Raw genomic sequence first — 13,094 nt, forward strand, 5'->3', positions numbered from 1 at the left:
AAGCTGCATCTTTACCTCCTGATGGTTCTTTAAAACACACACACACACACACACACACACACATACTTTGGCAAATGAGAAATCAAAAACCAACCCAAACCAAGAGATGGTCTGGTCTATTCTAGAAGGTAACTTTATATATCCCCATTCAAATATTTTCAAACAGCCTTATAGGCAAAGGAAGACGTGAAATACAGCTGGAGTACGTTTACCGATTAGCTTTACATATCTCATTCAAGAACACAAGTTAGAAAAAACAAGCCAGAGCAAGGAGTAAAAAGTCAGGCATGCAGCACCATGAACTGGGTTCCGTGCATAAAGTAAATTTCGAGAGAGAATCTCATCAGAAGACAGATAGCTCTCGGGGAAATGATGTGGGAAAAAAGTCTGAAGAAAACATCCCAGAATAAATGAAGTACTTATTGTTGAAAATGAGCTTAGATCTCAACCAATTCCAAAGTTCAGAATTTACTGCACCATTCAGGACTTTCCCTCCAAGTTTCTTGTCTCCTGTTTCATTGTACAACAAGGGATTCTTCATACTTTCTATGAAATACAACACGGCGATTTTTGCAGTAATAAACTCCACACATGCATGACAAATTGAAGCATGCAAAATGTTTAACATCCCAGTTCACAGATACTTTAGGGACAAAATCCGATTATGAATTATATGCCACAGTAAATAGGGCTCAATGTTTCATAAAGCAATTTATAGTTCATAAAAATGACAAAATGTACCTGTCAGACAGAGCGTGGAGAGCCGTTCTCTGGGCTGCCTGCTGGAAGAAAGGGCAGAGATGTTTATTTAATATTCTGACTTTAAAATTACGTGCTCGATCAATACTTAAAAAGAAACCCTGTGTCACCCACACTTCTGCCAGGTGGCCAAATATGAAACTACTAGTAACACAGTAGAGAATCCTCTCGTGTTAGGAAACGAACATTTCTGAAGAGTTACGGGAAGCCCCCATGGGTCACACCTGCCACCAGGGGGTGAGCTTGAGGGGACTGGACATACTCCACAGGTGAGGTTGGACACGTCTCAGGAGACGTGGTACTGATCAGAGCTATTTCATTTTTACTTCCGGAATTCACTTTTACCATTGCTTTATTCTACTTTCCTGTAAGGAAAAGATCTGTTTTGGTTCCTCTGCAGCTTCTTTTCCTATGAAGGTATAATTTTGGACCTGGTTTTCAGATTTATTGATAAAAGCATCACAATTGGATATTGGAACACTGACTGGCTATGTGATGGTATTAGGAGATTGTTGCTATGTTTTAGACACAGTAACATAACTGTGGCAATGTTTTTATAGAGAGTCTTTTAGAGATTCATATTGAAATATTCATGAATACAATTACACGATGCTGGGATTTAAAATAATACAATTGGAGGGAAGAGAGGGTAGGTAGGCATATAAATGAAATGAGATGGCCTTGGGTTGAAAACTGTTGAAGCTAGGTGACAAGAACACTGGGGGAACAGTATAGTATTCTGGGAATTTTTGTGTGTTTGAAATTTTCCATAATATAAAAATTAAAAGAAAAAAGGAAATAAGAAGGCCTCCCTCAGATTCTCCCAGTTTTGCACTCACTTTCCTTTCGTCTGTCTGTCCCATTTTTTTGTCTGTTTGCCTTATGCCGCCGAGCACTCTGAATCTACGGAAGGCAGAAAAAGACTTCTCTGACTGAGAAGTCATAATTGGGAGGCGATCAAAGCATGGCCTCGAAGACCAAGGCTTCCTCAGGGTGCATGCAGGAAATAAGGAGTGTCCACAGTCCATCTTCACCTTGGACATGACGTATGTCAAATTTACTGTTTACCAGGGACACCAATGTTTCCCACGCTATTCCTCATCACAGGTGGGTGGCAGACAAAATAGAATCTTCAGATTAGAAAAAATGTCACATCAGAACCATTATCTCTATTACAGAAAAGAAATATACCCTTGGTGATAGTTGCATATCCTTGGATCAGGCAGTCAGACCAACACCTACTGGATTCCTACTACATGAAGATGATTGCTCTGGGGTCTCAGGAGGAAAAAAGCAAAAGCAGAAGTGGTCATTGTCCTGGACAAGCTGAGTCCCCAGGTAGGGAGTCAGAATAGAGGTCCAGGGATGACTGGCAGACATTTGCATAACATGCAAATAAAAAGATGAAGGTAGGACAGAGCTAGGAAGGGGCAGACATGAGTGGTGACTAATGGCTGGTGGATCTACAGCCCCTCAAACAGGGTGTGGAGCTGTTAGCAGGTGCTCTGGAAATATCTGCAGAGTAAACATCAACGAATGAATCACTTAGGGGATCCTTCCCACTGAAATGTGGTCAGGCGAGAAGAGGCACCGGTGGTCCTGCACTAGACGGTGGAGAAAGGGCCTGTCCAAGCCCCTGGCAGTGGTTCTCACCTGGGCTACCCTCCCCCCAACCCCAGGAGCGTCTGGAATTGAGTCGGGGTGTTTCTGCATGTCACACTCATGAGGGGATCACTACTGGCATTTAGTGCCTGGCCGCAGGGATGTTAACACTTTTCAAACGTCAGGAAGGTCCCCTTGTACAATCAGGAACTGTCCCCTTCAAATGACAAGGGTGTCTCTGGGGAGATGCTGCAGCAAAGTAGCAATGAAAGGCAGATCTGAAAGAAAGAACCCAGGGAACATGAGCTCCTGGGCCTGGCACCACGAATGGAAAATAAATTAGTAAGAGAAACTTAGATAATTCCGCAAGAGACGCAACCACAGTGAGTTAGGAAAAAGCATAAAATCTGTTGAACAGGGAATTGAGAGTCTTACATTCTGGGACAGGTTCTGCCTTTCATTTATATTATGGACCTCGAGTCTGGTCCTCGACCCAGGCCTCAGTTTCCAAACTACCCTTTCCTTCCCCAAATGGAGGCTGAGGGAGCCAGTCAAGGTCCAGGCTACTGTGGACAATCCAAGGGACAGGGGTCCCCTCCTTCCTCCGGATTCCAGGGAATGACAGCCCAAGTGACCTGGCATTCTAGTGTCACATTATTCGTTCAAGATAGAAAAGAAGAATAACTACAGTGCTTTCTCTTTGCGGGGACACCTGAGGGAGTTGAATGTGGCAGCGGGAAGAGGTGAGAAGCCGAGGAAGGCCTGGACAGCACTCCCTGCCCTCTCCTCTCTCTCCTTTGTCTGTGCTCTCCCGAGAGCCACCGCAGGAGCACGTTCACAAAAAGCACCCAGCAGGTGACAGGCAGCTGTCATTGTTCCCAGGTTCATCTCCTGAACGGTTCTCCCTCACTCAGCAAGATGGCTTTCCATTTTCGGCAGTTATCCTTGAAAAGAACTTCACTCTCTAGTAAATATACAATATGTTTGGCTAAATACACAAAAAGTATTTGGAACTCCCCAAAGGAAAGATGGCATGTATTATCAGCACAGTCTCTTATCATCTCAGCAGGAGGCACTGGAGACAGACTCCTGGAATAACAAAAATCAGGAGATGTGACTAAAAGGTCAATAGGAATCTCTCACATGGCATCTGAATTTTCGCCCAGCCCTGGGTGTTAATTTTTTTAAAAGTCTATTGATTCTCTTCTCTCCTGCCTGCAAATACTTCCCGCTGACTTTTCTGATAAGGAAACACAGCGCTTGTTGATGTGCAGTCTATAAGAAGATGATTTAAGAAGCAAAAGCAAAGCAAAACAAACCCAAAACAAGAAACTGAGATGCCCAACCATCACTAGAATGCCTGCGAATTGATGCATCCCAGGTGGTGGTACCTGCTGAGAATATCTCCATAGGACTGACGTTGGTGAGTCCTCTAATGTAAGCTGAGTTGGAAGCTGGGAACAGGGGCTGCTTTCCTTTAGCAGATGGACACGATGCTGGGACCAAAAGGTCCTTCTGGGCTTAGACATCATGCATCTAGCCAGTCACCAAGCAATGTCTTTCTGTGACCCTCACTCTTCAATCTGCCACACGACTGCCTGCACTACTATTTTTAATGCCTGCTTTTGACTGTTCTATTTAATTTGTTGTTATTCTACATCATTCAAGACTTTACAGAGGAGGACTTATCATCCATCAAAAAGGAGACGAGAATATATTAAATGTTTTAAATAACTCCTTGAGGAAAAAAAAAAACTTACGGCATTAAAATTGTATGTTATATACCAAAGCAAAGACCACCAACTTTTTCTTACTGGCTCCTCTCTTAAAATAAACTTTGGCTGTTGCACACTATTTTATTTTACTGTTGGAAAATAATAAAATAAATAAACACTGGAATTAAATAGCAGAGAAAAAAATTACTTAGGTGACTCATGATTGAAACCTGAAAAACTACTCATAGAAAACTAGATGAATTGCCCAATTTCCTTCTTTCAAGACTTGTACGTTACAGCAACCATATTTCTCTTTCTAAATCATCATCTCCTCATGTAACTTTCTTTTTATTCAGTTCTCAGCAAAATAGATTGAGAGCCTTAAGACAATGCGTCACTGATCTTTCCTGAGTTCATTACTCATTCATGAATGACTCTGAAGGGTACGTCTGTGAGACAAAACAAGTTTTCTGCCAGAAATAATTATTTTCCAGGTTCTCTTTGAGAGATGACATCTTTTCTCTGTCTTTATTACAGCAAGCTGGGTGCTTGGGAACCTAATCAGTAGACTTGCAGGTTTCAACATACGCTAAATGAATTACCAGTCACAATCTGTTATTGAGGGGAAATCAAAGAGGAAATTAAGTGCCCTTACTGTAACTGGGTCGAGCATAGAACAAGTTCATGGATATTGGAGGGGGAGAAAGCAAAGGGAAGAGGCTAGAATTCAGAGGGGTCTTAGCATAATCCAGTTTCTTTCTTACTTGATAGAAACAGAAATACCACGTGGACAGCTCCATAAAGCCATCTGCTGTACCTATCAAGTGCAGGGGCTGGGCTCTGCTTGGGTGACAGTCAAAACGGACAAAGCGGGCTTCCCTGGTGGCACAGTGGTTGAGAATCTGCCTGCCAATGCAGGGGACACGGGTTTGAGCCCTGGTCCGGGAAGATCCCACATGCCGTGGAGCAACTAGGCCCGTGAGCCACAACTACTGAGCCTGCGCGTCTGGAGCCTGTGCTCCGCAACAAGAGAGGCCGCGATAGTGAGAGGCCCGCGCGCCGCGATGAAGAGTGGCACCCGCTCGCCGCAACTAGAGAAAGCCCTCGCGCAGAAACGAAGACCCGACACAGCCAAAAATAAATAAATAAATACTTAAAAAAGAAAAAAACAACAAAAAAACGGACAAAGCTTTTGCCACATTGTACTTGGAGTCTACACGTGAGCCAGACATGAAAAGTTAAACAAACACAAGCATTCTAGATCCTGGATCTAGACAAGGGCTATGACCAAAGAGGACAGGCGCTGTGAACCAGAAATGTGAAGGGACCTCATTTGGAATGAGTGCTCAAGGAAGGTTCACTAAGGAAGGGATAACAAAGCTGCCACAAGGAGGGCAAAGAAGAGCTACTGAATGAGAGAAGTAGGAATGCGGAAGGAAGGAAGGGAAAAGTGTTTGGGAGCAGAGGCCCGAGGCAGGCCTAGATCTCTGGTCAGTGGAGGAACTACAGGAAGGTTGCTGTCTGGGAGGTCAGTGAGCGGTGGGGACAGCGGCAGGTCCCAAGGGCTTTGGAGGTCAAGTTAAGGATTTTGGACATTATCCACAGCAATAAGAAGTCACTGAAAAGTTTACATGAGGGGAAGCTGGGCGAAGGATATATGGCAGTGGTCCCCAACCTTTTTGGCACCAGGGACTGGTTTCATGGAAGACAATTTTTCCAAGGACCGGGGGCAGGGGGGATGGTTCAGGCGGTAATATGAGCGATGGGCAGTGATGGGGAGCGGCAGATGACGGTATGCTCGCTTGCCCGCTGCTCACCTCCTGCTGTGCGGCCTGGTTCATAACAGGCCGTGGACCCCTGATATATGGGACCTGCCTGTACATTCTTTGCAACTTCTGGTGAATCTACATAATTAAAAAAAAAAAGAGTAGGGAGTGAGGCAATATGACTCACACTTTTATTTTATTTATTTATTCATTCATTCATTTATTTATTTATGGCTACATTGGGTCTTCCTTGCTGTGCGTGGGCTTTAGTTGCGGCGAGCAGGGGCTACTCTTTATTGCGGTGCACGGGCTTCTCATTGTGGGGGCTTCTCTTGTTGTAGAGCACAGGCTCTAGGTATGCGGGCTTCAGTAGTTGTAGCACGGGGGCTCAGCAGTTGTGGCTCTTGGGCTCTAGAGCGCAGGCTCTGCAGCTGTGGTGCACGGGCCCAGCTGCTCCACGGCATGTGGGATCCTCCCGGACCAGGGCTCGAACCCGTGTCCCCTGCATTGGCAGGTGGATTCTTAACCACTGTGCCACCAGGGAAGCCCTGACTTACACTTTTCAAATTCCCTTCTGGCCTTTGTGTGTTGAATGGATTGGGGCAGCAAGGGACAAAGTTGAAGGTCACTTGCAGTGATCCAGGCGAGAGAAGTGCACGGTAGCGGTGGAGATGGAGAAAGTTCGTGCTACATTTTGGAGGTAGGGTTGAAGGAACTGGTGATTGATTGAATGTGGGAAGTGGGGGAGGCGTCAGGAATGAGTCCCAGGTTCCTGGCTTGAGCACCTTGTACAGATCGAGGGCCACTGATGGGCAAGACGGGTGCAGGAGAAGACAAAGGCAGAGTTTAGGTTTGGGTGTGTAAAAATCTCTAATTTGAAAAGACACATACACCCCAGTGTTCACAGGTGCATTATTTACAACAGCCAAGACATGGAAACAACCTAAGTGGCCATCAACAGATGAATGGATAAAGAAGATGTGTTATGTATATACAATGGAATACTACTCAGCCATAAAAAAGAGAAGAATTTTGCCATTTGCAGCAACATGGATGGACTTGGAGGGCATTAATGCTTAGTGAAGTAAGCCAGACAGAGAAAGACAAATACTGTATGATCTCATTTATATGTGGAATCTAAAAAATACAAGAAACTAGTGAATATAACAAAAAAGAAACAGACTCACAGATATAGAACAAACTAGTGGTTACCAGTGCGGGGGGGTAGGGGCATTACAGGGGTGGGGAAGTGCGAGGTACAAAGTACTGGGTATAAGATAGGCTCAAGGATGTATTGTATAACATGGGGGGAATATAGCCAATATTTTGTAATAACTGTAAGTGGAAAGTAACCTTTAAAAACTGTATTTCCAAAATGCTATGATCTCTCCCTTGCCCCCCAAAAAAGTTTGGGTGTGTGAAGTTCAAGTTGTTTATGGGAAGTCAAGTGCAGATGTTAAACAGACGGTTGGATTTATGAGATTAAAGCTGTTAAATGACAATTAAGTACACAACATCCATATGTTTTTTTGGTTTTGTTTTTGTTTTTTTTTTTAAATCTGGCCACTGATTGGCTTAGTTGGTTCAGGTTCCTGGGCACAGAGCCCAGTTTTTTTTTTTTTTTTAATAAGTTTTATTTTTATTTATTTATTTATGGCTGTGTTGGGTCTTCGTTTCTGTGCGAGGGCTTCCTCTAATTGCGGCAAGCGGGGGCCACTCTTCATCACGGTGCGCGGGCCTCTTACTATCGCGGCCTCTCTTGTTGCGGAGCACAGGCTCCAGACGCACAGGCTCAGTAGTTGTGGCTCACGGGCCTAGCTGCTCCGCAGCATGTGGGATCTTCCCAGACCAGGGCTCGAACCCGTGTCTCCTGCATTAGCAGGCAGATTCTCAACCACTGCGCCACCAGGGAAGCCCCCATCCATATGTTTTTGACAAACGACAGTCATAAGAAGAAGATAGATGGCTTGATTTTCTGGATCTACATTTTGCTATTGTTCTAAGAGAAGAAGATCCAGGATACAGCTGGTTAGAACACACCTTTGTTTCTGCACTCCATGTGGGACTGACCTCCATCTCTGCTACACACAGTATCAGGTTTATGACACTGACAGTCAAGGAGGTATCACTGCAGCAGTGATTGTAATCACATTGCTTCACCTGTGTTAGGACACTGTCCACATTTAATTACCTGAATAAATACTATCACAGCTAATCTTAGTTCATTTGTGTTCTGCTGTTATTGGAAGAAGGCTGTGAAATTTATATGGACACACCTGTCTTTCTAGGAATTCTGGCTGGTAAGGCCTTACTTTCTTCTTGTCATTCTTCTTCAAGTTAAGACTTGTTATTTATTAACTTATTTCCCTGTTTAATTTCCTTCTACCTCTATTAGCATATTTTATGTTTCATTAACTTTTATGCTGTTGTTTTTCATTTTGGTCCCAGTTGATGAGTGTCTTAACTTTTTATGTTGTGAGCTTCCATTTGGTGCTTTACAACCCATTTAGCAACATTTGTAAGACAAAGGAAAGAGTCTATTTCTGGTCTTTTTTTTTTTTTTTCTCAGTCATGAGTACTTTGCATTTTCGGATTCCTAGAAATGCTGTCTAGGAAGCATTTTGTTCAGTGGACTTTGACCTTATCCAGTACTCTACAGGGGTCAGGCAGAGTCAGGGAGGACAATATAATTTATCATCCAAATAAGAACAGTTCTGAGAGTGAAAGGGGATGCTAACCAGGTGGGAGTCAGGGACAAGGGGAGAAAACCCTGCTTTTTTGGGGCACAATGTATGGTCATTCTAATAAAGATGACTCTACAAATATAAACAAGATCAGGATGAGAGGACAGAAATTCAGTGGCTGAGGAACCTGCCAATAATGAAAGCAAACAGCTGAACGGGGGTCAGCTGTGGACAAATCACCGTGACTCTTGGTGTCTCCTTATTTTATTTTTTTAATTTTATTTATTTATTTTTTAAAAATAAATGTTTTAGTTTTTTTCTTTAAACATAATTTTCCAGTATTTTTCTTTTTAAAAAAAAAATTAATTAATTAATTTATTTTTGCTCTGTTGGGTCTTCGTTTCTGTGCGAGGGCTTTCTCTAGTTGTGGCGAGTGGGGGCCACTCTTCATTGCGGTGCGCGGGCCTTTCACTGCCGCGGCCTCTCTTGTTGCAGAGCACAGGCTCCAGACGCGCAGGCTCAGTAGTTGTGACGCACGGGCCTAGTTGCTCCGCGGCATGTGGGATCTTCCCAGACCAGGGCTCGAACCCATGTTCCCTGCATTGGCAGGCAGATTCTTAACCACTGCACCACCAGGGAAGCCCTCGGTGTGTCTTTAAATCAAGCCAGCGCTTCTCCTGTTCTCTCTCCAGTTCGTCCTCTTTCTCTTTAGAGTCTGCCTACAACCCAAGGTCCTTTTCATGAAGCTTGCCTCGACCGCTCAAGCTCTTGTTGACCCTCTGCTCTCAGAGCTCCTGGTCTAGAACATGGCTTAGCGCTGGGTTCTATTCTTTCCTGGGGAGCTTGCCATCTGCTTCACGGAAATTTTAGTCTTGGCTAAAAATTCAAGTTCCTTGAAGATCACTGAAGGCGGAGATCCCAGCTCATCCTCCCTCCACCGGAAAGAGCTTCCTGCTGACGGACAGCACCTGCCATGTGATTCACCAGTAGGATGTGAGTAGGTAACTTCCGGTGATAACAAATGTTACTATCTGCCATGGCTCCAATTTCAGAGCTTTGTTGAAATACATTTTTTCCCCCTTAGCTGTATATTCTTTCTCTATTTTACTATCTTGAAAAACTAGGGTACACATTTCTCTTTAGAGAAATTTTGACTGGTTGTTTTATTTTAACTGTGTGGCTCAGATTTGCATATGTCTACCAGAAATTTGATAAAGACAATAACAGACATTTATTAGTACCTAGTATATCCTATGGGAAGTGCTGATTAAGGTCGATGACACCAGATGGTTTGCTGGATAACATTATCTCATAATTCGGATTCCGGTTCCAATTGACTGACTTGGGGGCATTATTTGAGGTTGGGGGCTGTCCAAATTTGGCAACTCAAATCTTCTGAGAGGGATTATTAAGGGAGGCACTCTTGTCTTTACTGGGCATTTCCAGGACATTTTATTCTACAGATAACACTATGAATAACTGGTGACATCTACCATGTGGCCCCTTCTGCTTCCAGGCCCTGGAGGCTTTTGCCATCAAAACAGAAAACTTGGGGGCAGCCGCTATGAGCTAGGAGAAAGAAGGGAAGGTGTGGGGATGGTGTGAGTACATGCCCCGGGGGCTGTCCCTCACCCACAGTGACTGATGTCAGAGTCCTCCCAGCAGGCGAGGGCCCCACTGAGGGTCTGGATGGTATGAGGCACCCTGAGTGATGGGCCATACTGACTGCCATGAGGGCAACATTATGGGTCAGAGGATCCCAGTGGATTCCTGGAGGCTGTCTGTGCACCAGGGGTGGCTGGTGTGGAGGTGGTCAGAGGTCAGTCTGAAGTGGGCGGGTGGTGGCAGGAAGATCCATGGCCGTGCATGAGGCTATTAGTGGGGGTGCTGGGAGGGAGAAATGAGCTGGGTGACGTTCAGCCCCAGGCCAGGTCCTGGGGAGCAACTTGTGCTTCAACAGCTGTGGCATCACTGTCCCATGGCAAGTAGCTTCTTCTACCTGGTCATCTGGATATTTACCCCATAAAGGACTGGACTTAGGGAGGCTAGATACCAGCTCCTTGAGAATAGGAAGTGGGTACCAGTTACATGACTGAACAATGTTTGGTACAAGGTCTAACGAATAGCACAAGGCACATAAATGCTTGACGAATATAATGTCACTAGGTGACCAAGCCATAATGGTGCCCCTCCTGAATCCCTGAGGGATGATGGATTAGCTTTTATCTCATTCATTCATTCAATTTGGTCTCATTCCAAAAACGATTTGTGTCAGAGGATGGGACAACCGGGCTTTAGTCTTTAACAGATTCTAAAGTTTATTCGAGCTTCTGTTAGTACAATTACAATTTTTTTAAAAAAATTATTTTTTTTTAAAGAAATGAACAAGGCAGTCTTTTGCTTTTAAACAGGCATCACCCTTCAATTGCCAATTACCCTTTTAGATAAGAGGATCTGACAAATCTTTGCTGAACTATTATTTTGTTAAAAATCAAAATGGCACTCTCTATGTACCTGCTTCCTTATAAGAAATTCACTTTTTTCCTTGTGGCATTTTTCAGTAAAAGCTTCTATGGAGGTACTATATAAGGAACTATTTTACTCTATGCGACCCCTGCTGGGCAGGTGGTAAATTACTAATCTTTCTTCTCCTCTCTCTGCCTCCTTCCCCCCTCCTTAACTCTCTCCCCTAAATTGCCAGCTCACCATTCTCACTTCCGCCTCTGACTTCTAGATCTATTCTTCTATCATTAGCTCCTTGCCTTTGCTTAGATAAATCAATTTTCTGGCTTCTTCCTGTACTCCTCTCCTTTTATTACCTATAAGCCTAAAAAAAGTTCCAGCAATGTAAATAAAGAACATTTCTGGGGAGAAGGGGAAGAGGAGGGAGGGAGGGGGGAAGATGTTAAAATGTACAGTTTAATGGTTTTACACTAATATCTATTTATTGTAATATAAAATACTTTGTTTTTTAAATTGAAGTATAGGTGATTTACAACATTGTGTTAGTTTCAGGTGTACAGCAAAGTGATTCAGCCATATACATATATGTATACGCATATGTATATATATATTTTTCAGATTCCTTTTCATTATAGGTTATTACAAGATATTGAATATAGTTCCCTGTGCTATACAGTATATCCTTGTTGTTCATCTATTTAATTTTATTTTTTAAAATTTATTTATTTTATTTTTGGCTGTGTTGGGTCTTCGTTGCTGCGCGCGGGCTTTCTCTAGTTGCGGCGAGCGGGGGCTCCTCTTCGTTGCGGTGCGTGGGCTTCTCACTGCAGTGGCTTCTCGTTGCGGAGCACGGGCTCTAGGCACGCGGGTTTCACTAGTTGTGGCACGTGGGCTCTAGAGCGCAGGCTCAGTAGTTGTGGCGCGTGGGCTTAGTTGCTCCGCGGCATGTGGGATCTTCCTGGACCAGGGCTCGAACCTGTGTCCCCTGCATTGGCAGGCGGATTCTTAACCACTGTGCCACCAAGGAAGCCCATCTATTTTACACATAGTGGTGAGTATCTGTTAATCCCATACTACTAATGTCTCTTTCCCCCCTTACTCTTTGGTAACCACAGGATTGTTTCCTACGTTTGTGAGTCTGTTTCTGTTTTGTAAATAACTCATTTGTATTATTTTTTAGATTCCACATATAAATGAGATCATATAATATTTGTCTTTGTCTGATTTACTTCACTCAGTATGATAATCTCTAGGTCCATTCATGTTGCTGCAAATGGCGTTATTTCAGTATTTTTTATGTCTGAGTAGTATTCCATTGTATATATGTACCACATCGTCTTTATCCATTCACGTACTGATGGACACTTAGGTTGCTTCCATGTCTTGGCTGTTGTAAATAGTGCTGCTATGAACATTGCGGAGAATATATCTTTCCGAATTAAGAGTTTTCACCTTTTCCAGATATATGTTCAGGAGTGGGATTGCTGGATATATGGTAACTCTATTTTTAGTTTTTTAAGGAACCTCCATATTGTTCTCCATAGTGGCTACACCAATTTACATTCCCACCAACAGTGTAGGATGGTTCCCTTTTCTCCACACCCTCTTCAGCATTTATTATTTGTAGATTTTTTAACGATGGTCATTCTGACCAGGGTAAGGTGAGCTGATATCTCATTGTAGTTTTGACTTTCATTTCTCTAATAATGAGTGACGATGAGCATCTTTTCATGGGCCTCTTGGCCATCTGTATGTGTTCTTTGGAGAAATGTCTATTTAGATCTTCTGCCCATGTTTTGATTGGGTGGTTTGTTTTTAAAATATTTTCTATTAATCTACTTTAGCATTTTTGTCTACTGACATTAAGATATTGGAACAGAGGTTTAGTGAAGTTGGCTTGCTCATGGTCAGAGTCGGTAAGTAAGGGAACCAGGCCAGTGAAGTACCACAGAGCACCCCGGTCCTGCCTCTGCCGGGCTGTGGACTATTCAGGGCAGAGATTGAAGGGAAGGGGACCAGATACATTTTGGATTCTGCCCATCCCAGCCAAGAGGGCTGGTGGGATACTGAGCAGACGTAAACAGACACGGACGCAAGCTTCCTCC

At 43.7% G+C, this 13,094-nt stretch overlaps 1 protein-coding gene across 3 annotated transcripts in view; it reads right to left on the reverse strand.

Annotated features, from left to right (window-relative positions):
• The window catches only part of AFF3 (ALF transcription elongation factor 3), a 558,597-nt gene that overhangs the window by 98,555 nt on the left and 446,948 nt on the right, over positions 1–13,094 (reverse strand). For 2 of the 3 annotated variants that reach the window (XM_061168528.1, XM_061168526.1), the window contains one exon: positions 742–779. In XM_061168528.1, the coding sequence (XP_061024511.1) occupies positions 742–779 (38 nt within the window). Of the gene's footprint in view, positions 1–741; positions 783–13,094 lie in introns of all 3 variants that reach the window. The other variant, XM_061168527.1, reaches the window with a different exon arrangement.

Source organism: Eubalaena glacialis, chromosome 14 (genome assembly GCF_028564815.1).
Source record: "Eubalaena glacialis isolate mEubGla1 chromosome 14, mEubGla1.1.hap2.+ XY, whole genome shotgun sequence".
Lineage (NCBI taxonomy): Eukaryota > Metazoa > Chordata > Mammalia > Artiodactyla > Balaenidae > Eubalaena > Eubalaena glacialis.